This window comes from Narcine bancroftii, chromosome 3, assembly GCF_036971445.1.
Source record: "Narcine bancroftii isolate sNarBan1 chromosome 3, sNarBan1.hap1, whole genome shotgun sequence".
Classification (NCBI taxonomy): domain Eukaryota; kingdom Metazoa; phylum Chordata; class Chondrichthyes; order Torpediniformes; family Narcinidae; genus Narcine; species Narcine bancroftii.
The window spans coordinates 208,314,903-208,341,813 of NC_091471.1; the positions used below are offsets into that span (position 1 = coordinate 208,314,903).

Genomic DNA, 26,911 nt, shown 5'->3' on the forward strand with positions numbered 1-26,911 from the left:
CACCAAGCTTCGCTCTTGCTCTGGTTGCTTGTTGGCCATCGTCTAATACACATATGTCAAACTCTGGCCCGCAGGCCAAATTGGGCCCGCGATATAATTATATTTGGCCCGCAAGATCATATTAAATATATATTAGAATTGGCCCGCTGGCCGCCACGCAAGTATAGCACATGCACAGCAGCAAGTACTACCATAGTAGTTTTTAGCTCTTCCACAGCAGTACACCGATATAGTTAACGGGAAAGCTAATTAGATATTCACACCGCCGCCGCGCTGCAAGGGACCCGCCGCCGCGCTGCAAGGGACCCGCCGCCGCGCTGCAAGGGACCCGCCGCCGCGCTGCAAGGGACCCGCCGCCGCGCTGCAAGGGACCCGCCGCCGCGCTGCAAGGGACCCGCCGCCGCGCTGCAAGGGACCCGCCGCCGCGCTGCAAGGGACCCGCCGCCGCGCTGCAAGGGACCCGCCGCCGCGCTGCAAGGGACCCGCCGCCGCGCTGCAAGGGACCCGCCGCCGCGCTGCAAGGGACCCGCCGCCGCGCTGCAAGGGACCCGCCGCCGCGCTGCAAGGGACCCGCCGCCGCGCTGCAAGGGACCCGCCGCCGCGCTGCAAGGGACCCGCCGCCGCGCTGCAAGGGACCCGCCGCCGCGCTGCAAGGGACCCGCCGCCGCGCTGCAAGGGACCCGCCGCCGCGCTGCAAGGGACCCGCCGCCGCGCTGCAAGGGACCCGCCGCCGCGCTGCAAGGGACCCGCCGCCGCGCTGCAAGGGACCCGCCGCCGCGCTGCAAGGGACCCGCCGCCGCGCTGCAAGGGACCCGCCGCCGCGCTGCAAGGGACCCGCCGCCGCGCTGCAAGGGACCCGCCGCCGCGCTGCAAGGGACCCGCCGCCGCGCTGCAAGGGACCCGCCGCCGCGCTGCAAGGGACCCGCCGCCGCGCTGCAAGGGACCCGCCGCCGCGCTGCAAGGGACCCGCCGCCGCGCTGCAAGGGACCCGCCGCCGCGCTGCAAGGGACCCGCCGCCGCGCTGCAAGGGACCCGCCGCCGCGCTGCAAGGGACCCGCCGCCGCGCTGCAAGGGACCCGCCGCCGCGCTGCAAGGGACCCGCCGCCGCGCTGCAAGGGACCCGCCGCCGCGCTGCAAGGGACCCGCCGCCGCGCTGCAAGGGACCCGCCGCCGCGCTGCAAGGGACCCGCCGCCGCGCTCCATGTGGCTGGACGTGGTGGGTCACCTCCGCGTCTCCTTGAGCTTCATCTGTGGGCGGGTGCTGCTGGGCATCGGACTTTCCGCTGGGGTGGAGATCGCGGACGTGTTCCACCCCACCGCTCTCACAGTATTCCCAGTGAGATGGCGAGACCAGCGGGGACTCCTTGGGTTGTTGGCGGCGGTTGCGGCAGGCGGAGGCGGGTGCGGAGGTGGGAGAGGGGCAGGGGGGGAATGCCGCTCAGGTTTGCTGGCTGGGCTGGAGAGGGCTCCCTGCAGACCTCCACTCCCTGGCATGCTTCTCGGCAACGTGCGATCCTTGGCTTAAAGGCTAGAGAGATATTATTTATTGAATATTTTATTTCTTATTTGTTAATGCTTCTTATGGAAAGAGTTTAACCAAAACTATTATTAAACATTTATTTTAATAAGAAAAAGTTTAACATTACATATATTGAGAGAAAACATGCAGATGTTGTTGAAAATTTTCAATAAATATTTAGTTCGGCCCTCGACTTATTCCAAGTTTTTAATTTTGGCCCTTGGTGAATTTGAGTTTGACACCCCTGGTCTAATAGTTCAATGGATGGGTTCAGAATCCACAGGCACTGGAACAAATCAATTGACTTCTACTTTTGTCTAAAACAGTGAACCTCAGGGAGATCAGGGCTCAGACCTGTGTCCAGCATATGTAGCTCAGCTCAATTCGACATTATGGTTTATGTAATCCATGTAGGCAGTAGTTGTAATGAGTGATGACCGTGACAACAAAACTGGATTCATTTAAAAGCACCAATTAAACAGATAGATTGCATTATTCTCTTAAAAGCACCATGGTGTTATTTTTACATCTATCTATTCCTGTTAGAAATCTTTTATGCAATATGTTTAAGAATTCAATAAATTCTACAACTGAATAAAATACAAGCCGTACAACAATAATGCCCCCATAGTAAAATCCTGTTTTAATTACAGAATGATATTGTCAAGAAACCATCATGCTCGATGCTTCCTTTTGTAATGGTGTCAAATATTGTTGTCATAATAAAAGGTATTTGTAAACCATTGATGGGCTCACTCCTCCTTATTGCTTTCATGACAAAAGTTCTCAGATAACAACATTCTTTCACATGATGGTGATGCGACCTACAGCTGAGTTCCTGAAATCGCTTTCGTAAACCCCACCACTTAACCTTTCTCCTTTAAGACCTCTTGTTCAAGTTATTTGCCATCTGCTGTATTTCTCCTTACATGACTCAGCATCAAGTTTTTGTTTGAAAACACTTGGGACATACTTTGCTGTGGTTAAAAAAACTGCTATACATATGGGAGTAATTGGAGTTCCAAGATTAGGGTGTGGTCTTGTATCATATACAGGTACTCCCCGACTTATGACTGCAATTCGGACCAAATGATCGGTTGTATCTTGGAAAGGATGTATGTCGGAATTGTATACTTACCTTGTTAGTTGGCATTCTGGGGTCCACAGGTTGGGCATGGCCATCTTGATTCCTGTGCACATGCGCAAGTCTTCTTTTGGCATATGCGCACTAGGTTCACATACAGGAGTTCGGTTGGCGCATGCCTGAGAGTTTAGCACCCTAACTATATTGAATTCATGCCTTTAACTCTTGCCTATGTGCAAATGAACAACAGTACACAAACGGCGCACGCGCACAGGAATCAAGATGGCCACAGCCAGCCTACGGACCCTGGGATGCTGACTAACGAGGTAAGTACGCAGTTTGTCAAATACAATATAAATTGTGTAAATTTTATATTTTTTTTCTTTTTTAATCTTTTTGGAAAAAGAAATCAAGTTGTATAGATATGATATAATGTTCAGGTAAAGATAAAATAGAATTGCAGAAGATAAAAAATGGTAAACAAGATACGCATGATCCAAGTTTTACTGATTTTTTTTTTAAAAAGGAAAAAATATATTGCTAATCTAACTTTTAACCCCAACCTGAGTGATTGCTGGCAAAGTCAGGTGTCAGCTACTAATTTTGATACTAATATATTCAAATAAATGAAAAGGATAAATAAATAAAGACAGATAAATAAATAAATGGATGGATAGGTGGATGTATAAATAAATGGATAGATAAATAAACAGACAAACAAATAAATAAATGGATAGACAGATAAACAAGGACCAAAAATAATTGATCTATAAATTTTGAAAATAATTGAAAAAGGAAACCCAAAGAGAAAAAAAAAATCACTCACTTTAATAGCTAAGCACCCAATTTTCTCTAGGGAGAGGGATGCCATCAAATCCGATAACTATTGTGTATGTGTGGGAGGGAGAACATCTTTCCACTGCAGCAGAATGAACCTCCTAACAACCAGGGAAGCAAAAGTGACCACATGGATTGAGATGGGAGTCAAAGTCCATTGGTCCACTCACTCCAAAAAAAACAATAAAAGAGCTCAGAGAGATATTTATATCAAGTCAAGTTGCGTTCATACCATAAACATTGCAGTGTATAGTGAAAAACGAGAGTTTCTCCAAACCATGGAGCTGGTTATTTACATGGCTAAATTTACATCAGAAACTTTTTTTATAAATAGGATATCACATAAATATCATGTTACATATGCTAGCCCTGTGAACCCCCAGAGTTCAGAAGCCTCATGGGTTCTGGGAGGAAGCTGTTTTGCAATCTCATCATGAGGGTCCGAACACTTCGGTACCTCTTCCTGGATGGCAGAAGGGAGAATAGATTGCGGGACGGGTGTGTGGAATCCTTCACAATGTTTATACCTTCCTACAAACAGCAGCTGTTAAAAATATCCACCATGGCAGGGGAAGAGACCCCAAAGACCCCCTCAGCAGTACATATTGCAAGGACCTGCATTCTGAGATGGTACAGTTCCTGAACCAGCAGTTACAAAAGATGATCTCAATGCATCCTCTGTAGAATGTAGTGAGGGTGGAAGGTGGAAGCTGGACTTTCCTCCCCCTCCGCAGAAAGTAAAGGATTAAAGAAAGTGTACTAAATACCTCTTTCCAGTAGTTACAGAGGGAGGGACATTGCCAGAACATATAATATAAAGTACCTTCCTGAGTTGTACATTTATCACATTTAGAGGATACATTGGAGTAAAATTTAGCTCACTGAATTTTGGAATAATGGGCCCTATGGACAACTTTAAATTGTAATAAAGAATGTCCAGCACAGAGAGAGGATGAATGTACATTTCTCAATATAGAATCCCATGTCCCTTCAGCAAACAGTTGTTGAAAGTCATGTTCCCAAACTTTCTTAATGTTGGATAAAGAAATATCACTAAGATCTTAAAAGTAGATCATAAAGGGCTGAAAGCAGTCCTTTCTGATTTGGTCTAAAATTATATACTTCCCCAAATCCAAGTCTTGGGGAAGCCTCAACATTAAGGAATTTAAGAAGCTCCCAATCTGTAAATTGCAAAAAAAATGATGATTAAGATCATTTAAATTTGGCAGATAATTGCTCAAAAGAAGCAACGTTTTGGCTGCTGCTGGTCTGGCCCCACGGGGAGTGAGGGAGCAGAGATGCAGCACTCCCGCAGAGTCCAATCACCCAGTCGACTGCCATCAGCTCCACATAGGCTTTTAACAGACTACTGGGGGAGTTGACGGTGGTTTTTATTTGAGATCCCATGACCTCGGGGGTCTGCACCCAAGATGGCAGCAACCACAAGGGGCTGCAGACTCAAGGGAAGCAGAGAACTGGCGCAGGAAACCAGAAAATGGGAAGATCAACCCCTGTCTGAGGAGAAGCAGAAGTGACGACCCATGGAACTGTGACCACGGAGGGGGCTCTGCAATGGACTGCTGGGAACTCAAGGCAAGGAACCCCCGGAAGCTGCAGGGGAATGTTGTAGGGAGACACGCTGGGCTGTGGACTGCTGGAGATGGCTGGCTGGAGGGGTACCAGGTGTCAGAACTGAGATGCGAGGAGGTGCCAAGGGCGCCAAAGGGTCACTGGGTCGGAGGTTCAGTTCTGGAGCTCAGGTTGTCAATAATTTGGACTGCAGAAGGACTGGAGCCGAATCTACGGACACTTGGTGAATCTGGGGGTCTCTCTTTTGCTTCTCTTTCTCTGTAAGATCTGTAAGAGGCAATTAGGCAATTTCTGCCAGTGGCAAATCTGTCTGCTTTGCAGCAGGCAAAAGGGAATTTCATGTAATATGACTCTATTACTTTGGCAATAAATTGAATCTTGAATCTATATACGTCCAAGAAAGACTGAATAGTCAACCTTGACCATTGAGTATATCCAATGTCTTGGACTGAAGGTATTAAAAAAAAGGAATTACATAAAATAGGACTAATTAATAAAAATCTATGATTACCAAAGTGTTTTCTAGATTTTTTAAACAAATTTTTGGTCATATGTGCAGATGGACACAAGTCGCATAGGCTGCAAGTCAGGGATTGCCTGTATTTGAAACTTTTTCTTTCTCTCCATTTATTAACAGCTATTGGAGTTATTTAAATTTACATTATTAAAATTATGTTGAAGCAAGGCACAGTTAAGGAGTTAAATAACTATTTCCAGGATAGTTCAAGGTTCAATAGATCAGGTTACACTTTAACTGAGCAGGCTTTTAATTTTTGCTGAAAACGCAGGAAATAACTTTCCTGTCTGTATTTTGTTGTCAATACAATGGGCCCAAGCCAGCTGTAGGAAATGGGGCTGTAGGGTTAAATGATTTACTACATGTTCAGATGATTAACACATTGGCACCTAGTGTTTTGAGGGAATTAGCCCACGTCTAAAATCTTGTTCATAATAACTTGACTGAAGGTACCTGGTGCATTATGTGTGCTGAGAAGGCTATAATGATCTTGAATTTTTTTTTTTTAAATCACAATCTGTTTGAAGAGTTAAGAATCCAGGGAGGAAAAAAATCTCAACATGCATACATGGAGTGATTGTATTTATGTAAGCAGCTGAAAGACTTTGCATGTATCAAAAAAAGTCTAGCAAAATAGTATCGAGACCATTTTTGGTGTCAGGTTCAAATGTTCTCACTGAAGGGAGCAAGAAAAGAAAAAGGAACAGATGACCTTTGTTTCTGAAACATTCTTCATCGGCAACAATTGTTGCAGACAATCTGAAATGGAGGAAAAGAAAGCAATGTCTCACCCAATTTTCTCACAGAGTAATTCCATTTTCTCACATCATAATTAACTCTGGCATCCCAACCAGAGTAAATATCTAGCACTTCATAATTTTGTACATTGTCATGAGATCCTCTCTCACTATTCTTAATTTCAGTGAATAAATAGGAAAAAGGAAGACTATGAGGGCTACTACACACAAATGATTTTGAGAACATTGATAGCCAAGTATGCCCCTGTGAAGAGATTGCAGAAAACAAGAGTACAGGGACTGAATAAGCAACCATGAGAGCACACAAGGACTTAGGGATTCAGAAAGGCCTACGAAATATGGGAAATCACATGGAAGAGGAACCGTGAGTTCATTTCAGGAACACCAGAAGTCAGTCTGCTTGAACAATAGGAGGATAAAGCCAACCACACATCGACGACTGCATTTAGAATTTGCTCCTAAAGGATGTTCATTTGGAAAATGGGCCACTGAGATAATCCTGCTGCCATCAGGAAGCAACAAGATGGGGAAAAAAAACTAAAATTCAGCCACAAAAAGTTAAAGGTCAAGAAAACTATAAATGACCTTAGTAATGTTTCCATGATGTAATATTTATCCCAGTGTAGCGGGACCCCCACGCGTACAACAGAATCCTGCACAGCCACAACAGTTAAGCAAGCGCATTACCAGAGCGCATAGCCTCCAACGATGTCCCAGTCCTCCAGCTGCAGGTCAGGCACCAGCAATTAGGAAAAGCACGCGAATAAGAGCCTGCACTTTTTATGGCACCCGACACCCGAGGCTGGAAAGTGACGTCACTACCGCATCCCAGAAGGCTTAGCGTGAAACGTGCAGTGGGAACGATAAAAGCTGTGGTTAAGCAAAATAAAGTTGCTGATTCCTGACTCTACTGACTCCAGTGTAATTTATTGCCACTTGCGTAAGGTAGTGTCATCAAATAGGCCACTATATAGTTTGGTGACCCCGTCGGGCCTCAGCTACCCTGAGTCCCACCTCACTGACATGAATGAGCAACCAACAACTTCAAAGGTGGAGATCGACACAGACTCGCTGGTGGCAGCACCGGTGGTGGTTAATGCAGTAGCAATTCGCCTGCTTCCATTCTGGTTGGATCAGCCACGTAGCTGGCTGCAGCTGGCCGAAGCACAATTTGTGCTTCAGAACGTTACATCTGAGGACACAAGCTATTGGCATGTTGTAAGTGCATTAGATACTACAACCGCAGCAAGGGTGAGTTAATTCATCAATAACCCGCCGGTGGACCAGAAGTACACTAGATTCCAGGACTTTCTGTTGAAAATATTTGAGCTCTCTCGTCATGAACGGGCTATAAGGATTTTGAATACACAAGAACTGGGGGATCGTAGTCCATCCCAGTTAATGCAAGAGCTGGTATCACTGGCCGCAGCCCATACAGATTGTTTTCTTTTCGAGGCACTGTTTTTTTTTTTATATAATCGAAATTACCAGTGCATGTGGCGGCAGGTACGGCGCACATGAATTTCGCAGAACCGCATTTGGTAGCAAGAGAGGCCGACCGACTTTATGGCCTTCCACAGGCTAACAGATTGCAGGTGCAGCCCATCTGTGCGGCTGAGTTGTCTGAGCCCCCTGTCCTGGTCAAGGAAACAAGAGCTCTGGATACTGTTTTCATCATCGCCGATGGGGTCGCAGGGCTAGAGGAGATTGCAGCAATGGGAAGGATGAGGCAGTCAAAGGATGAAAATATAAAATATCAAGAGTCAAGGCCAATTAGCACAAGGATGCTGGGACTTGGTAGGAGCTCGATACTGCAGCTGAATTTTGGAAGGGAGGAGACTGAACAAGAGAATTACAATGGGCAGGGCTGAAATAAAAGCTGGAGTTTACAGGAGGAAAGCAGGCAATGACAGAGATGTTAAGGATTGGAAACAAAGTTTTATCATCTGGTATTGTTTGAATCATGTGGCTGCATTTAACTAACACATTCATGCTTTCAAAACATCTAAGATGTAAGAGCCCTTGCACTTACCCAGGTCCACCACCATGTCAGGGAAATGGACCTGCCAACCGCCGTTAGTGGCCTCGGCGGTTGGCACAGAACAAGGTCTATTTATTTACATGACGTGATTTTGGGGGTGGATTACTTGATAGATACGGGGGTTGAGTTCAGTATTATTCCCCTGACACAGTTTGAGTTGGCACAAGGTGCACGTACTCCACCGCTTTCAGCAGTTAATGATACCACGATTCCAACTTTCGGAATGAGGAAGTCACAATACATATGGGTTCAGCGGTATTCTACTGGAAATGCATGGTGGCTTCAGTAGGTTTTCCCCTGTTAGGCGCAGATTTTTTGAGAGAGCATGGTCTCCTGGTGGATATACGTAAATGCCGTCTGATAAACACAGCTACAAAGTTTGCCCCTTAAGAGAATGCGTCGTTCTTTCCAACCGGTAAGAGTTCAGGTGATTCAGCAGAATGCATACACCTCGATACGCAAAGAGTACCCGGGACTGTTGACTAATTTTCAGGATAATAAGTTGCGGCATGGTGTATATCATTATATTGATACAACTGGTCCACCTGTTTATGCTGGGGCTCGTAGGCTTCCAAAGGACAAGCTTACAATTGCAAGAGCAGAACTTGCAGTAATGGAGGAATTAGGGGTGGTATGAAAGTCCAAACATCCATGGGCTTCACCCCTTCACATGGTGCCTAAAGACTGCGGTGGTTAGCAGGCATGTGGGGTCTACAGGCGGTTGAACGTTTTAACTGTCCCCGACCACTATCCAATCCCTCAAATTCAAGATTTCTCAGCACGGTTGGCTGATGCTACTATATTTTCCAAAGTAGATTTAGTGAAGGGATACTACAAGATTCCAGTTCACCCTATGGATGTTCCAAAGACGGCTATTATAACCCCCTTTGGTTTCTTTGAATTTATCAGAATGCTATTTGGTCTGAAGAACACAGCCCAGATGTTTCAAAGATTGATGGACTTTGTCACTAGGGACTTTGAAGGAACCTTCTTATATTTGAATGACATCCTAATAGCGAGCCAGGATGAGGAATCACATAAACGACACCTCCGTCTCCTGTTCGCTAGATTACAGGATTTTGGCCTTTCAATCAACCCTGCAAAATGCCAATTCGGAACACCAACCAAAGTAGGCTCATTTAGACAATGCATTCCCAAGTGCAAAATTTGAAATCTTAAATATACCTTTTATAAGAGTGAAGTCAAATGCAGGGAACCAGAGTTCGAATTTATTTGGGTTCACATTTTATTTTTGGTCCCTAGGGATCAAAATTAATGACTGAGGAAATGTTATGTGGGAAAATGCTGAATTCAAAAATGAACGCAAAAGGGAATCTTTGCGCCCAGATTAGTAAAGTCAGAATTCCGAATAAATATTGTTAATCCAAATGGAGGTAAACAAGAAAATCTGCAGATGGTGGGGTCTAAAGCAGTCCACGAAAGTGATGGGGAAACTCAGCAGGTCACGCAGCCTCCAGAGAAAATAAAAGGCAGTCGTCCACTTTGAAGAAGGCGTCGAGTCTGAAACGTCGACTGTCTTTTACTTTCTATGGGACCATCTTAGTGCCCCCCAGTCCCCACCCCCGGCCGGCGACCCCACACACAACCCAACCGCCTCCACCCACCCGGCGCTCCCACCCTCCTGGCCGGCGCCCCCATCTCTCCCCTCCCTCCACCTCCTCTCCCTGCCGGCGCCCCTCATTCCCTCCGCCGGTCGGCGTCCCCATCCCCTCCCCACTGTTGGGCAATTAAACCTCTACAGACGCCAGCGGAAACAAATGCTGCCAGAAACATTAAACAGCTCTGAAACAGAACACATACACACAAGTATTTAAAGAGCACGGCGCAAACACGCGTAAAATTGCCCCCCCCCCCCCGCCCGACGCCTAAATTAAATCAGTGCTGAGCTCATTCCACCAGTTGTCTGTAGAAAACTGGCTTGAACTGTCGGTCCTGGGCAAAGTGACAGCCCCCCTTCAAGCAGCCAGCAAGGGGACGGAGAGAAAGCAACTCAGTCATTCGAGCAAGAAATGGCTCGACTTCCTTCAGCCCAATGGGAAAGGCAGGCCGGGGCCGGCAGCCGCCAGTACCGGGAAGTTTACCTGCTGAAGAGGCGCCGATCCGCCTGGCAGCCGCCGAATGATCCCTGTCGCTCGCCCCTCGCACCTCCTCCTCTTCCTCCTGGATCCAGGCTTCCGCCATCATCATACGGAACCGATTAACGCGGGCTGGAGCAGGCGCTGCTGCGGACACAAGCCAATCAGGGGGTCAGCAGCGCCGCCAAGGACTACCCGCTTCACCTGTGCCAGAGCCGCCCCAAACCCAGCGTGGTGGAGGCCGGACCCGCAACCCCAACCCCCCCTCCTGCTGAACCACCAACCGGCACGGCCCACCTGCACCAGCCGCCGCCGCCTCCAGCAGCGCTCGGTCGGCTGGGCAGAACCCAACCCTCCCCACCTCCCGAATACTACCTTGCACCTCCTGTACGGACAACCCTGGCAGTTACGTGAAAGCAAAAGGTGGCGGTAGTGGTTGGAGCCGACTTTCCTTCACCCAAACGTGAAGAGCAAAAGTACAACTCTTCTACAAAGTCTGACGTTAGCACAGATGGAGATTTTCTCTCACTCGTGTTGCCTTTGAACGAGAACCAATTACAACGTATTCCCTTCTGAAGGAACACATTTATGTTACAATGACTCGGGTTACTTGAACTGGCTTACATGGGGGGGAGGGGGGGGGCAATGGCAATACAATGGCAATACTCCCCACAAGGCCAGTGCAGATGCAGTTGGCGAAAGAAATAAGGTGCAAACTACTTTATATTCAGATCTTCGGTGATTTGTTTCCATCCATCCAGAGTTGTCAGAATAACTAGTTTAGGGAGTCCCCGGGATTACAAATGACTTAAATTATGATTTCAGAGATGGCTAATGAGGCCAATGCGGGGTCTGCAAACTTTTCCATAGAAGGGAAAGGACGAGTTGAGAAGGTGGGCAATTAGATAATTCAGGAGGCAGTGTGCTCCACATACACCTACCCATAGCTTCTGTATGCTCCTGATGTGTGGCCTCTAGGGTCTCAATACCATGCCAGTCCACCATGAATGGTCATGTACCAAAGGTTCCCAGAAGTCACTGGGGATTCTGGACTTCTGCCAGTAAATTTTGAACACATCCCTGTATCTTTTTCTCTGCCCACCTGGTAAACTCTTCCCAGGACAGAGCTTGGAATGGTGTTTTGGGAGTTTGGTATTGGATATGTCAATAAGCATGGCCATCCCTGCGTAGAATAACCAGGGCTTCAATGTTGCCCAGAGAGAGGACGCCAATGTCGGTTTTCTTATCCTTTCTGTGAATTGGGAGCATTTTTGCAGAGACAGAATCAGTGGTATTTTCCCAATGCCTTGAGATGCCTGCTGGAGGTAGAAGGAAATAGGAGGCCTGGGATCATTGTTGTCCATTAAACCAAGGTTTGTGCCACGACTGAGGTCTTGATCTTTAAATTTAATTTTCCTCAACTGACCAAAGGTTATGCCACCAATGGTGATCATGAATTTCATCACTGACATATGCATTTTCTGGGGTAACTTCCAAGGTATGGGAAGTGATTCATGTTTTCAGGTGTTTTCTTGTGAGCTTCTATTGTTGGAGGACAGTCTGATGCAGCAGGTGGACATTGATGGAGCATTCTGGTCTCATGGGTGTTGAGTACAAGATCCACGTTCTTGCATCCTTCAATTAACGTTGGCAATATCTTGAAGCTCAGCCTCCAGCAGTGTGCAAAGATAGCATTGTGATGCAACTTGACAATTGAGGTTCAGGTGCCCTTTGTTCTTGACTTCCTATAAGCTGAACAGTTTCCCATTAGTTTTGGAAATTAGCTCCATTCCTATACAGTTTGTTGAAGGTGAGATGCAACATTGTGATCAGAGAGTTTGAGAAAGGTGTTTGGAAATTGCCAAGCTTTGATGATGGCCTTCATGGAGTTTAACCTGTTGGTTAATATTTAGCAAATGTAAGATAGAAAGAAATGACTATGGACACCTGAATTCGATGAGGAAGTTCCATAGTCCCTTCCAATAGATGAAGTCAAATGTTTAAGTGAGGTTCACAAAGTTTGCAAGTGATGGCTGCCACTGCCCTCGCATTTCACTTGTGTTCACTATGCCTTCAGACAGAATCCATGCCATGGCTTGAAGAGCAACCCTCCAGCCACTGGGAGGCTGTATACTGAGGTGGACTCTGGTAATGACTAGTCAGCAGGTAAGTCACAATGAGTTAAATCTTTTCCTTTCTTGAAAATTATCATGCTCAGGATCTCTGGCATCTGCTGGTATCCCCTCTTCCCAGATATGGAGGATGAGATAGCTAGATTTATAGCTGAAGTTATTCACAACTGAATATTATGGTTTCAGCACAAGTAACTTCCACCTCCAAGTCCCTGTTATTTTGAGTTTGGATATGGCTTCTTACCACTCAAGATTGGAAGCAAAGCTAGCCTTAATAAGTTGCTGTGAGATGGGCCATCAAAGTGTTTCTTCCCGTGGGCATTATCTACTGCTCTATCCCTAAAGAGTTACGTTTTGACTCTTAGCAAGATGGGGCTTTGAGCATTTGGACCATAGATGGCTTTTAAAGAAGTGCTAAACAACCTATGCATAATGTGTGTTTCACTGCATTTATTGCTCATCTGTTGCTGCCTCTGGGATTGTGTTGGTGAGTCACCTTTTTGTATCAATACAGACTTTCTGGTGCAAGCTAAAAGCTTCAGTATTTGTGTTAGGTAGCAAGTTGCAGGATTTGGATTCAGCAATGATAAGAGCAATGCAGAGCCTCCTGTGCAGTCTCCACCCACCACCTATGGGTTTTCTGCTGAAGCTATCAACTACTACAATGGTACTTTGTGGGTAACTGGGAGAGTCTGACAATGCCTAACACATTGGCTGAGTTTATTGATTATCAATCTAGATGATTCCTGTCAAAGTTGGGTCTTCCAAATATCTTGTTGCCATGCTGAAGAGCTAAACAACATTTGGGACAAGAAAATTGTATTTATATAGCACCTTTTCAGATAGAAAGATGTTCTAGTGTGCTTTACTGAAGTGTAGACAAAAGCATACCAATTTAAAAAGGATAATTAAAAGGGACAAAGCTTGGTAAGGAGATATATTTTAAGGAGAGCCTTAGAAGAGGAGGGAGAAGGAAAAAGGTTTCTCATAGCAGTAATTTGTATTTGTAAATATTTACTGGATTGGAATTTCCCAATTTGCTCATGTCCACCAAATATGGTGTCATGAAAGGAAGTGTGAGAAACGAGGTAAACGAGCAGTTTTCAGGGATATCTTAAATGAGGAATGAGAGGTAGGCAACTGAGAGATTTAGCAAATCAATTTCCAAATATGAGACTGGCAGTTGAAGGCTCAGACACCAATTGTGGAAAAATTGGAATGTTAAAGAGACTGCACAAGGACTGGGTCGGTCTGGATTTTTGGAAAATCCAGCTGTTTGTATTGGGCCCATGCCTACTCAGGGGAATAAAGATGGTGGAGGAGGACAGCGTGGTTGTCCAGGTGGAAGGCTGTAGAGAGGTCAAAGGAAAACTGCATCAATAGTGTGCCATGGTCACAGGCACGTGGGATGTCATCAGCAACTTTCATAACTGGTTTTCAGGACAGTGGTAAGGGTAAAAATCTGGTTGGAAAGAAATAAACATGAAATTCTAACAAAAAGATGTGAACAAATTTAAGAGGAAACAATGTTTGCGATGTTGGAGAGGAATTGAAAAGTGAAGATTCGGTGGAAAATTACCATTTCAACTGAGCTTATTGTTTAAGTTAGGGTCGTTAAAAGTTTTAAAAGGGAATTGGATAATAATATAAAGAAAGAATGGACCACATAAATTATTAGAAAATTGGGGTTGAAGAAAGGAATCTGGTAGATGAGTCTTATGGAAAATCTATATTCAGAGAATGACTGGGGAAGATAGGAAAGAAGATAAAGAAAAATATGATTTCAGAGTTGGAACGGGGTAACATTGGGAATGTTGGCTTGGTGGAAAAGGAGGAGGGGAAATGAATGAAAACAGCTGGTTAGATTGCCTGCATTCCAGTGACTTACAAGTACATAACCTAATTTCCATGGAAGTGATTGTGGTTGAGGAAATAATTTAAGATTTATCTTTTCATACTCAGTTGAGGAGCGGGTGGTTTTACATGGAACATAATGAGCACCATTGTTGTACCGACCAATAATCAATCTAGCCCTTCCTTCCCTCACAGTCCATGACCCCTATTTTTTTTTTTTTTTTTTTTTATACATTCATGTGCCTCTCTAAGAAAATTTTAAATGCCCCTAATGATTCAGCCTCAACCTCCACTCATGGCAGTACATTCCAGTTACCCACCACTCTCTATGTAGAAAGAAAACTACCTTTGAAACTACCCCGAAACTTTCCTCCACTCACCTTAAAGAGATATCTTTTGGTATTGGCACTCCCTGATAACCCATGTCCCCTCACTGACACTAACGGTCTGCGACTATGGCCGATTGTGTAGGTCCCATTCCAGGATGGCAGGGAACCTGGCTTGGATCGCAGTCACCACCCATTCCCATAAGGTGGTGCTGTCACTAACCCCTTCTGGAGGTACCCGCAAGGCGTTGTTAATCGTCTATTGTTCAGGCAGATCACCCAGGGTGCTCGCTTTCTGATGAGAAAGGTAGGCATTAGAGGCTGCCTCATCCCACAGCCATAGCAGCCACGCAGCTAGATGTTCACTTGGCTGCTGGCGGTATCAGTCCCCTAGCCCAGTTAGCAGAGTTGTCCCGAGGCTCCGTAATTTCATGATGACTATGTGTGCCCACTTGAGGTTCCCCCATTTTTGGCTACCTCCCTGTTTTGGAAGGTTGGAGGGGGATCATCTTGGTGGGTCTAGAATCATGTGGTTACTGATTGGGCTTGCAAAGACTCGGGCACAGAGGAAGGATGTGTGGTAAGACTTAAGGTTTTCTTATAGTCTTCACTGTCCATCCACGCATGCCCATTTCCCAACCACATGTCAACCCTTTCCCCCAATGGACAATGGCTCGGACTTTGACTGGATCGAGCTACCAGCCAGACCAGCAAGCTACTTGCAGCTGCTACATTTAATCAGTTTGTAAGTGGCCTCAATGCCCTTCATCTCTAGGTTGGTCACTTGCACTTGGCCAGTCTGTGCGGTCTCCTGTGGGGAACAACAACGATTCTGGAGGGATTCTATCTCCTTGCATTTCTGGGTACCCAATGGGCCTAAAACTCCTATAATTTCCCATTGGTGTCTCAGGAGAGACTCCTTAAGCCAAAGTGCCCCTCCCCCCCTCCCCATCACATCCCCATGGCTCCCCTCAGTCTCAGAAAATACTGACTTCTCAAGGATAGACACCATGTGGTGCCCAATCTTATCCCTTTATGGGTCCAAACTGTCAGCCCAGTCTACCTGTCTTCCATGGTCCACCAGTAAATCTGCTAACCTACTAAATCTCACATTATCATCAGTCCACCCAGGAATTCTACTATCATGCCCTGAGGCTCCCTTACTGGCTGTGGGGCTCTTCCTGCTAGTCCTATTTACGAGGTAAGTATGTTGTAACACACACAAACTTGTTAATACAAGTTCAAACATCATAACCATGCATGCTTCCAGCCAAGACTCCTTGAGCCCTACTCACAGCGCAAGTTATTGGGTGGGACGGAAAAAGTTTCCTGGGTCCAAAAAGCAATAAGTCTGGACACAGGAAGGATGTTGATTAAAACACGAGGGAATTGCAACAGGGATAATACATACTAGTACTTTCAATCACAAAATACAGTATAATCAGTCACATCAGTCTTAATACTACCAATACTAGTAACTGCTCAAACTCATACACACTGCAATCAGTCACAATGGACTTAACACAACTGATAGTAGCAACTATGTACAGACTTATAAGCATAGTACAACCCAGTCACGTCGGACTTAACATTACCAATACTAGCAACTGTGTACAGACTTGTAACAACTAAGGATTACACGACCTGACATTCCTTGTCTAACGTGGGCATGACGCCAATGCTATCTAACACCTTACCAACTACTCCTCCAGCGTTGTTCACAGTTTGCAACCTGGAACGGAACAGGGTTCATCTCAGGACCAAAGAGGAAGAGCTACTGCACGTGGTGGACTTTATAACACAGTAAGTGGAGGGTCTGACCCAGATAAACACTAGATAATTAAAGAAATCAATGGTCAGGTGTGTACTAATGGATGGACAGAGTCCAACCATGATTGGCAGGTGTTGTGATTTTTGACTAAGTTCCAGATAGAACAGTCACATGACCATTTACAATCTACACTCCCACTAGGTTCAAGGCAGAGAGATCACATGACCCTCCACAATCCACACTAAACCAGTTAAGTCTAAATTCAGCTTTTTTCAAGATTATCTCAAGTCTGTACTGAATTGAAGCAAGGAGAGAGCCACAGTGGAAGTAAGTGAGAGATTTAATGGATATGTGGATCTAAAATTTATTTCACATGATTTCTTGTGCCAAATATTTACACTTAAATGAATCCAGCTGGACTTTCTTTGTTGAGCAATATCAGTGTTGAAATAAGTGTGGTCTAGAGTGCATATAAATCAAGGGCATGATCAGGCCACTCAGCTAATTCCATTACTAGCAACCATAGTCTACCTGCATTCAAAAATGAGCACCATTCTCGGGACTCAAGAAGTAATTCTGTGGTGCTCAGAAATATTCCACAGGTTGCTTCCATTTACTTTAAGTGATCACGTTTCCTTCTGCAATGTGGTTGTTAGTTGCTTTGCTTTGGTTTTGGGATTCAGTCAACAAATTGCATCTTGGTGCCTGCTCTCTGTCTTACTGCACAGCTGCTGCATTTAAAAGTAGCCAGGCTTCCAAGGGAGCTGCTCTGGTACCATGAAGAGACCTGACCAGCATTGTTTGGTTTTCAGAGAATATAACAAAAATACTTGGAACTTTTGAGAACATAGAAGAGAACAGCACAGGAACAGGCTCTTTGACCCACAATGCTGGGATTGATCGTAATGCCCAAATGTGTGCAATGCAGGGATGATAGCATTGAATAAAATGGCAGAGACATTGTGTGGGAATCTCCTAAACAAACCAACAGGTTGATCTGATGGGGGTTAGAGATGTAATTATAGTGCGCAAGAATGAAGTTAGTTGGAGAATGGAGTGCAGTGCAGAGATTTGAAAACACAGTCATGACCCGCAATAACATCTGTTCAGGCAACAACTGACCACACATATGTCCGTGGTCAGGATGTACATGGAATGAGCTGCCAGAGTAAGTACCAGAATCTGGGTCAACTGCATGGTTCAAAAGGCACAGACAGGGACATGGAAAGGGGAGGCTTCAAGGTCTATGGGCAGAATACAGGCCACAAGAGCTAACTGGTCAGCATCTTCAAACAGGACAGCCAAACAATATGGTGCTGTGTGGTGGTGGCGATGCTCGCCTCCCCCACTCCTTGGCCTGGCCGATGCTGACGACAGCAGCAGTCGCTGAAGGGGCCCCACAAGGAAGAGACGATAGCCGCCACCAATGCCAGCCTCCACTGTAAGTACTGTGGTTCCCAGAGTGGGTCAGACAGATGCTCCCATAAGAAATGCCCCATGAGGAATTTGCTCTGCTCCTGACGCGGGAAGAAAGGCCACTTTGCTAAGGTGTGCCTCTCCAAACCCACAGGGAGCGTTCCGGTCCTCCACAATCAAACGGGAGCTCCTTCCGATCCTCTGAGTCCCTCCACGTGCGAATGCTGGGTGACAGCATTACCCTACCCGTCATTTCCACCCGCTCCAATGTCACTTCCAGCCTGGCTGCCGACCCACATCTGTGCTCTCCACAGGCACCATTATCCTTCGCTACCCAACATCTGCCCGCACCAACAATGTCACTTCTGGCTGAACTTCCACCCATATCAATGGCATCGCCTCCGGTTGAAATTCCGCCCGCAACAGTGATGTCACTTCTGGCCAGGACACCGAGCCTAACTGACACCATGTTCATCCCCTGGATGCTGCCGTCATGGGCCAGCCAAGCTGCACCGGCATGCTGACCAGACGTTGTGCTCAACACGTGCACACACGGAGCCACACACTCGTCACATCCCACAATCCAACGGCCTTCCACTGGCTACCATCCGCCATAACTGTCGATGAGCAACAATTTGGATCTCGAGGCGGTCCTAGTGTCCACAATGCTGATGAAGAACATTCCCCATGGACTTGGGCGCTCAATGATGGATATCGCTGTCAACGGGAAGTAACAAAATGCCTGTTTCTTAGCGGTAGTACTGAGAGCTTTGTGCACCTGAAGGTGGTCTGGACAATGAAACTCAAGGTGTACCCAGCACACTTCCACACTTTTGCGTCCCAGAACCACTTGATCACGGCACAGGGGTGCTGCTCAGTGAACTTGACGGGGGGAGGGGGGGGCCGGGGAAGACAAGCTCTGTGCGCCAGTTATCCTGAGAACTAGACTTCCAGTCACCTCCACAGCCTCACTCTTGCCTTCAGTGGCCCATTCCCCCAACTCACCGTCCACAGCAAAAATTCCAAAGGCCGTTCCAAATCCACCTGCAGACTTGCCACCCTTCGGGTATCCCCTCCAACCCTTTTCAATTACTTAACGCCAGACTGCAAACCTACAGCAGCCAAGAGCAGGCACTACTGTGCAGCCAACAGGGCCTTTATCAAGGCTGAGGTGAAACGACTCCTGGCGGAGGGAGTTATAGAACCCAGTGACAGCCCCTGGAGCCCAGGTCCGAGTAGAAAAAGAGAGCAGCAAACCGAGGATGGTCATCGATTATAGACAGACCATCAACCGATACACCCAGCTGGATGCTTACCCATTGCCCAAAACATCGGACATGGTCAATGAGATAGGATAGAACCGGGTATTCTCCACGATTAACCTGAAGTCGGCCTACCACCAGCACCCCATTCAGGCCCAGGATAAACTTTACACTGCCATTGAGGCAAACAGATGCCTTTACCAGTTCCATCAGGTCCCGTTTGGGGTCACAAATGGAGTCTCCATTTTCCAGTGGGAGATGAACCACATAGTAGACTGGCACAAACTAAAAGCGACCTTCCCGTACCTAGACAATGTCACCATCTGCGGCCATGACCAGCAGGACCATGATGCCAACCTGGAGAGATTCCTCCAAATGGCAGAGGCGTTGAACTTCACAAATGACACGGAGGAGTGTGTGTTCAGCACCACCCACCTCGCCATCCTGGGTTGCAACGTGGAACATAGTGTCATTGGTCCTGACCCAGAACGCATGCATCCTCTAATGGAACTGCCCCTCCCCTACACGCTTAAGGCCCTCCCAAGGTGCCTCGGCCTCTTTTTATATTACTCCCTAATTCTCCAACAAGGTCCGCCAACTGGCCCAGGCCACCACCTTTCCCCTCCCCACCGAGGCGCAAGCGGCCTTCGCCCACATCAGACAGGACATCGCCATTGCCACGATGCATGCCGTGGATGAGACCCCATTCCAGGTGGAGTGCGATGCTTCTGATGTTGCCCTCGCTACCACCCTTAACCAAGGGTGCATACCCGTGATCTTTTTCTCCAGGACCCTTCACGGTTCAGAGCTCAGGCACTCCACCATCGAAAAGGAAGCCCAGGCAATCGTGGAAGCGGTCCGCCACTGGTGTCACTACCTGACAGGCAGGAGGTTTACCCTTCTCACAGATGAGCGCGCAGTGGCATTCAGGTTCAGCACCACTCACAGGGGCAAGATCAAGAACAACAAGATCTTGCACTGGAGAGTCGAGGTGGCCGTGTTCAGCTATGACATCCAGTATAGATCAGTAAGTTCAACGACATCCCCGATGCCGTCCCAGACCTGTGTCAGCGTGCAGTCCAACCAACTGCAGATGCTGCACAACACCCTTTGCCACCTGTACTATTCCATTAAGTCCTGGAACCTCCCCTTCACCATCCAAGAAGTCCGTACCACAACTGAGTCCTGCAGGGTCTGTACAGAGCGCAAACTGCACTTCTTCTGTCCACAGGCCCACGTGGTGAAGGCTACTCAGCCCTTAGAGCAACTCAGTATCGACTTCAAGGGACCACTGCCTTCCACGAATAAGAACGACTATTTCCTCTTGGTTATAAATGAATACTACTGTTTTCTCTTTGCTATCCCTTGCCCTGACACCTCCACTGCTTCCTTTATCAAGGCGCTGCCAATAATCTTCACCATATTTGGATACTCGGTATTGATGCACAGTGACCGGAGGATCCAACTTCATGTGTGAGGAGCTGCACGAGTACCTGGTGGTGCAACACATTGCGTCTAGTCGTACAATTAGCTAAAACCCCAGGGCAATGGGCAGGTTGAATGCGAAAATGGGGTCATCTGGCAGGCAGTCCTCCTGGCCCTGAGGTCAAAAGGATGGTCCACCAACTAATGGCAAGAGGCCCTCCCCAATGCACTTCTCGCCATATGGTCGCTCTTGTGCACGGCGACCAATCAAACCCCTCATGGCTGATGTCTCCAGGACTGGTGCTCCTCCATAAGCATGTGAGGACCCACAAGTCCAACCCCCTGATCGAACAAACAAACCCAAACTACTCCTCCATCAGGTACTCCAGTGGACGAGAGGACACCATCTCGACCAGGAATCTAGCACCAGCAGGAACCCAGCCTCCCCTACTCTGGCCACTCCTGGCCCATCCAGGACCCAATCCAAGGGTGACGTCTACCTACTGCCTTCCCATGAGCCCCCACCTCCCCCCTACGGACCTGCTCCGCACCTATGCCCCCACTCCATTAGGCACCACCCTGCTCACACCACTGACCTGCAATGGTCCCAGCGACAAAGGCGACCACTGGACCACTTGAACTTGTAAATATTGTAAAGAGTCCCCAGGACTCTTTTTAAGAAGAGGGTGAAGGTGGTGATATAACCACTACTATAGCCGCACTGCTTTCGGCCTACTGCAGGGGGAAACCACTGTATCTGCAGGTAGGCAACCTGGGAGGCTGGCCCCACCATGCCGACTGTCAGTCACCGGCCCATAATAGACTCAAGCCAGCCCTTTTTTAAATCAGTCGGGCACATGATTAAAGCCTGTTGTAGTCTTTCAAGTTTTGTGTTGTTTGGAACACAAAGTCAATACAGGTATAGCAAAAGTATTCCATATAGCTTTGCTAAGTATATAATATAGTGTTTGCACAACATCCAAATCGCATAACATCCTATTTCACAGAACATTTTGTGGACATTGAGAAACAGATGATTATATAAGCAGGAGAAGCTCTGCAGAAGATGGATGTAATCATGTCATGAGATGATTAAAGCACAAATCATAAACTGTTACAGGCCCAGAGGTCTCCAAAACCCAACAGCAATAGAAATTCACCAAGACAAATGGTTACTTAAACAAAATTTGCTTTTGATTATCTTTAAACATAAATACAGGATCAAACTTTAACTTATTACTATTAACTTGACCCCCTTCTAATTCTAAGCACATATGTATGTAATGTGTGTGTATAAGTTCAGAAAAGTTCTTTGATTCACAGTCCAATCTCACTTCTCACTCCTCCAAGTTTACTGGTATCAGACAATTTTTATACTGTGCACAGAATTTAACATTTATGAATTTCATCAGGCTTTGGTGCTTGAAAGGTAAATGGTTACCACTCAGGAAGGTTCTTGTCAGTTTTCAGTGAGAGATTTGTTGCTCATTGGTCACAAATTGATTCCTTCCGATCAGCCACCTCAGTGTCTTGTAGAAAAAACTTACCCCATTAGGGTTTTCCAGGTGATAACCTCTTTCTTTCAATTTATTTCCCTTATTTCAAGTGAAACATTATTCAGCCAGCCATCTCCTCTTGTATGGACCACAAGGACTTTGAACAGGCTGAACTAAGAACTCACATCCATCTTCAAAATGGGGTTTTTCCACAAACTTGCCAGCTTGTCATGTTCCAGTCCCAGCTGCTGCATTGTAGAACTGAATTTTTTTTCTCTCTCTCTCTCTCACACAGAGAAAACCTGTTTGACGCTCTCTGATTGCAAAACCACATGACCTTCCTAGAACAGCAAACTGCATTTAGATAAACTACAGCTCCAGACCTAATCTTCTGAGTTCGTTCATCTGTTGCTTTCCAAAACAATCTATTACTCCACAGCATGTCCAATTAACACCTACTTGTGAAGTCCTTATAGATATTCTTCAGAGTTTTTGCAAAGGCACTTGGAGCTTGGACTGTCTGGCCTGAGCAGAACTCTGGCATTTTAAATAAGATTTGTTTTGAAGTGTTTGTATCTGTGTGTGACCTAACTAAAAACCCCATAATCTATCTCCTTTAAAACATATCTTTATACAATATAAAATATAACATAATCTGTCACATGAAGTGAAACATGATTTGAACAAATGTGACTATATACCAGTTAGAGTTGTTAGGAAGGAAGTTTGGCATGAAGGGTTAAATAGGTAAATATTTCCTCTTTCTTCAAAACAGGTTGCAAAAGTAGATACAGCCAGCAATAGGAATAAAATCTTAAGTTAATCTTTCATATTAAAATGCAATAGATAATCAAGAGTAAAACAAAACCTATGCATAGGAACATGATCCTTTCCTTTCTCCGAGGTCTGACTCCAGTCAGTGGAGAGCTTTCTTCCTCATTCCTACTACTTTCAACTTTGTTAGTGAACTTTAATGTTTGTTAATTCACTTGACTGCCTAGGTATCAGGGAGAGTAGCCACTTTAAGATTAAGATTCATGAAAATAAGACTTCACATAAAGTATCACTGCTTCTTGCCTGTTGCCCTCCACTTGCTATATTTTGTTAAATAAACCTGTGCAGTGTATAATACCATAAGACAACAAGTCTTAGGAATAGAATGAAGCTATTCAGTCTATCGAGTCTGCTCCACCATTCATATCATGGGCAATGTAGTTCTCCATTTAATCCCATTCTTCTGCCTTCTCTCCTTTAACACTAATCAAGAACCTATTAACCTCTACTTTAAATTCACCCAGTGACTTGTGCAAAGGTTAAAACCTTGTGTTTGTGATTTGTGGTTATTTTATGGCTTTCTCTTTAAGAAATTGTTGTTTTTGTTGAGTTACCATAGTTACTATGATGTCATATGTCATAATATCCAAGTGGACAAGGAGCTCATTCTCATTCTTGGAATAACCATGAAAGAGACTTGAGCACTTGAAAAACTTCTCTTTGAATCATCATTATTAATCATTTATGATTGTTTATATTTGTTTGAAGTTGAGTATTATCATTTACTTTGATAATTTGCTTTGTTTTACTCATCATTATGAAATATGAAGTTATGAAATGTTTATTTGCTTTTATCAATGAAAAATTAAAGCTATTTTCAGCTGCAATTATGAAATTTGATTTATTTGGATGAATAAGATGCAATTTTGAATATCAAGGCTTATGTTTCTTGGAAGATGACATGTTTTGAGATTGGGGAATATTAGAAGCTGGGAAGTGTCATCTACACGGCCTCTGCAGCCATCAGTTGCACTGAATTCATCTACCTCTGATGGAATAAATTCTCCACATCTCTGTTCTAAAGCGACATCCTTTTATTCTGAGGCTGTGCCCTCTGGTCATAGACTCTCCTACTACTGGAAACATCCTCTCCATGTCCACTCTATCCATCCCTTTCAATATTCAGAATATTTTGATGAGATTCCCCTCATCCTCATAAATTCCAGTGAACACAGGTCAAGAGCCATCAAATACTCCTCATATTTTAACCCTCTCACCCCATGGATCATTCCTGTAAACCTCATCTGGTCCCTCTCCAATGCCAGCACAACATTCCTTAGATTTGGGGCCAAAAACTGCTTGCAATTCTGACCTATGCCTTGTAAAGTCTCCACATTCCATCTTTGCCTTTATATTCTGTCCTGGTGAAATAAATGCTAACATTGTATTTGCCTTCCAACAGGTATGGGTGGAATATCCTTGACAGTGGTCTGAAATGTAAGTTATCACCCAAGAAGGTAAAAGTAGGCAAAGGGTTTGACCAGCAGGCCTTTGCTCTTATCTCTACCTTAAAGCTTTGACATAATTCTGAAAAATTCAGTTGGCTTGATTGGTCCCTTATAAATCCCATAAGCATTCACTTCCTGCATCAAGGGGATACAAGACTGGAGATGGAGAAAGCAGTTTAGAGATGCACGACAGCAACTTGCCAAGGTTTCTTTTGCTACATCTCCCAAATCATCTTCCACACAAAAAGGCAATGATAACAGCTACAGATGCCAAGGCTAAAGCCATGTAGCAGAATGAAAGAGTAAAATAAATGGGAGATGCTTCTGTACAAATATCTATTCTATAACACATCATAGTCATACAGCATGGAATTGTCCTTTGGCCTAATCCGTCCATGCCAACCAAGATGGCATTTGGGGCTAGTTCCATTTACCTGCATTCACTCCATCTCATTCTGAACTCGTACTGTCCATAGCACTCTCCACGCGGATGGCATTAATACCAACTTCTTCAATTTCTGTTAGGCCCCTTCCCTCTGTCTCCTTTCCTCCAGCTCCACACCCTTTTCCCTCTCCATCCTGAGAGCCATCCCCTCCCCATCACTTTTTTTTAGTTTTTTTTTCTCTTGTCCCCTCCCACCCACATCCACTTATGACCTCTTGCATGTGGTCTGAACTTCTCCCCCTGCCTCTCCTCCCACCATTTTATTCAGGCTCCTGCCTGCTTTTTGCTCATACCTTGATGAAGGGCTCAGGCCAGAAATGTGAGCTATGTATTTTTACTTTGCTACATAAGGAAAACTGCATGACTTGCTGAGTTTCTCCAGCATTTTTGTGTAACATTCAAGAATCCTTTTTATGTTTAATGTTATCACTAGTCACAAAGGATTTTTATTGGTGTAATAAATAGGGTAGAGACCTATTGCCCTGAGATAATGGGACCTCCACAGTGAATTCAGAGCAGTGTTCCAGGTTACAGAACAAACCAAGCACTACAACTCTGCAGCAACTGCACCTTTTAAGGTGCATGAGGTGATTTAACTGAGGTTAGAAAAACTTAACTTTCTATTCTTTCAAACAGGCATGAAGCCAATGAATCATGTGGGTGGTGCTGGCTACATGCCTGACTATTCTCATGTGTTGAAATCACCAGTTTACAATTCCCTGCACCTCCCTGCTTCCACATTCACATTATCACATTCCTCAGCAGAGCATTCTCAGAACTCGTCATTTTAATATTTGCCTTTCCATCCTTGAATTTCTACATGAGTAGCCATAACATCTGATTGTTTCCAAATTTTAACAATCTCATCGACAACTGATCTGACTGATGAATCCTAGCCCTATCTAATATATCTGTTTGGGAGTTATGGCTTCTAGTTTTTGTTTCATACAAATTCCATTGGTTTCTGAAATCTTTATTCCAACTCATGATTGGTTGATACTGATGAGTTTTGCTCATCGTCAAAAGTATCGATGACTCATATGAAATGCTATAAAATTGGCATAGGATTAAAGCAATGTCATAAAGCTGTGATATAATATGGAATATTGTAGTACAGATCCGGTTCTTCAGTTCCTGATGTTGCACCGACCTATATATTCCAATCAAAAAAATTAACTAAACCCACCCTACCCCATAGCCCTCTATTCTTCTTTCATCCATGTGTCTAAGAGTCTCTTAATTGCCCCTAATGTTTCAGCCTCTACCACCATCGCTCCTCACAAGTCATTCCAGGCACCCACAACTCTCTGTGGAGAATACTTACCACTGACATCTCCCCTAAGCTTTCTTCCCTTCACTTTGAAAAGATGTCATGATGACATGACTTTTATAGTATAACCCATTGATCCAGAAACTGGAACATGCTGTAGTGAATCAAGATCAGCACGTGGCCTCTGAACTAGATCACTGCAATTAAATCAAAGGGGAACTCCACAACACAAACAAAATAAACTAAGTTTTCCAATCATGGATTACTTATTTTTATTGCAAATCTCCCTTACTAAGTGTGGTGATACAACCACTGGACTGCCTACTGCAGGGGGGGTAACCATTTTTCCTGCAGGGAGTTAACCTGGGAGACTGGCTCCACCGACTCCCTGCCAATCACCGGCCCCACACAAAGGCTCACACTGGCCCTCGGGCAGGAGCAGAGCTCATAGAGCCATTAAGGATACAGAACCTTGTGTGTGTGCAAGTTTTAAGTTAATTAAAGCCTGGAGTGCCGCCTTTTGTTTTTTGTGTTTGTTTGTTTGTTTGCACTGCAGCCTACCACACCAAGGCAACAAGCTGCATTCTACATCATTAAACCAGAATTTGCAAAGTGAGAAAGGAAGTGTTATCAATCCCAGAGAGGGAGAAGAATGGAGAGAAGAAAGGGAATATCTGGGTTTGTGCTTTCATTCCACATAATGGTTCAGGCAGTCTACAGTGTATGGTAATTATCACATCATTTTATAAAAATTTCTTTGAATGTTTTGAAAAGAAATTTTAAAAAGCCT

General features: G+C 45.4%; 1 protein-coding gene and 1 long non-coding RNA gene across 11 annotated transcripts in view; one reads left to right on the top strand and one right to left on the bottom strand.

Moving 5' to 3' along the window:
• sh3d19 (SH3 domain containing 19) overlaps positions 1 to 26,911 on the bottom strand; it is a 255,194-nt gene that overhangs the window by 166,451 nt on the left and 61,832 nt on the right. For 2 of the 8 annotated variants that reach the window (XM_069926447.1, XM_069926444.1), the window contains exon 1: positions 10,449 to 10,493. The exons of 1 other annotated variant lie outside the window; for it this stretch is intronic. Coding sequence is in view for 5 of the 7 variants with exons in the window: in XM_069926442.1 (XP_069782543.1) it covers positions 10,449 to 10,554 (106 nt within the window). In the remaining 2 variants the exon portion in view is untranslated. 5 more of the 8 variants (XM_069926442.1, XM_069926439.1, XM_069926441.1 and 2 more) reach the window with 5 other exon arrangements.
• Positions 10,270 to 26,911, top strand: part of LOC138758073 (uncharacterized) — a 46,391-nt gene continuing 29,749 nt past the window's right edge. The window contains exons 1-4 of one of the 3 annotated variants that reach the window (XR_011354123.1): positions 10,270 to 12,608; positions 22,420 to 23,665; positions 24,361 to 24,395; positions 26,678 to 26,847. This is a non-coding gene — a long non-coding RNA (uncharacterized lncRNA). Of the gene's footprint in view, positions 12,609 to 14,905; positions 16,853 to 22,419; positions 23,666 to 24,360; positions 26,848 to 26,911 lie in introns of those variants that run through there. The other 2 variants (XR_011354125.1, XR_011354124.1) reach the window with 2 other exon arrangements.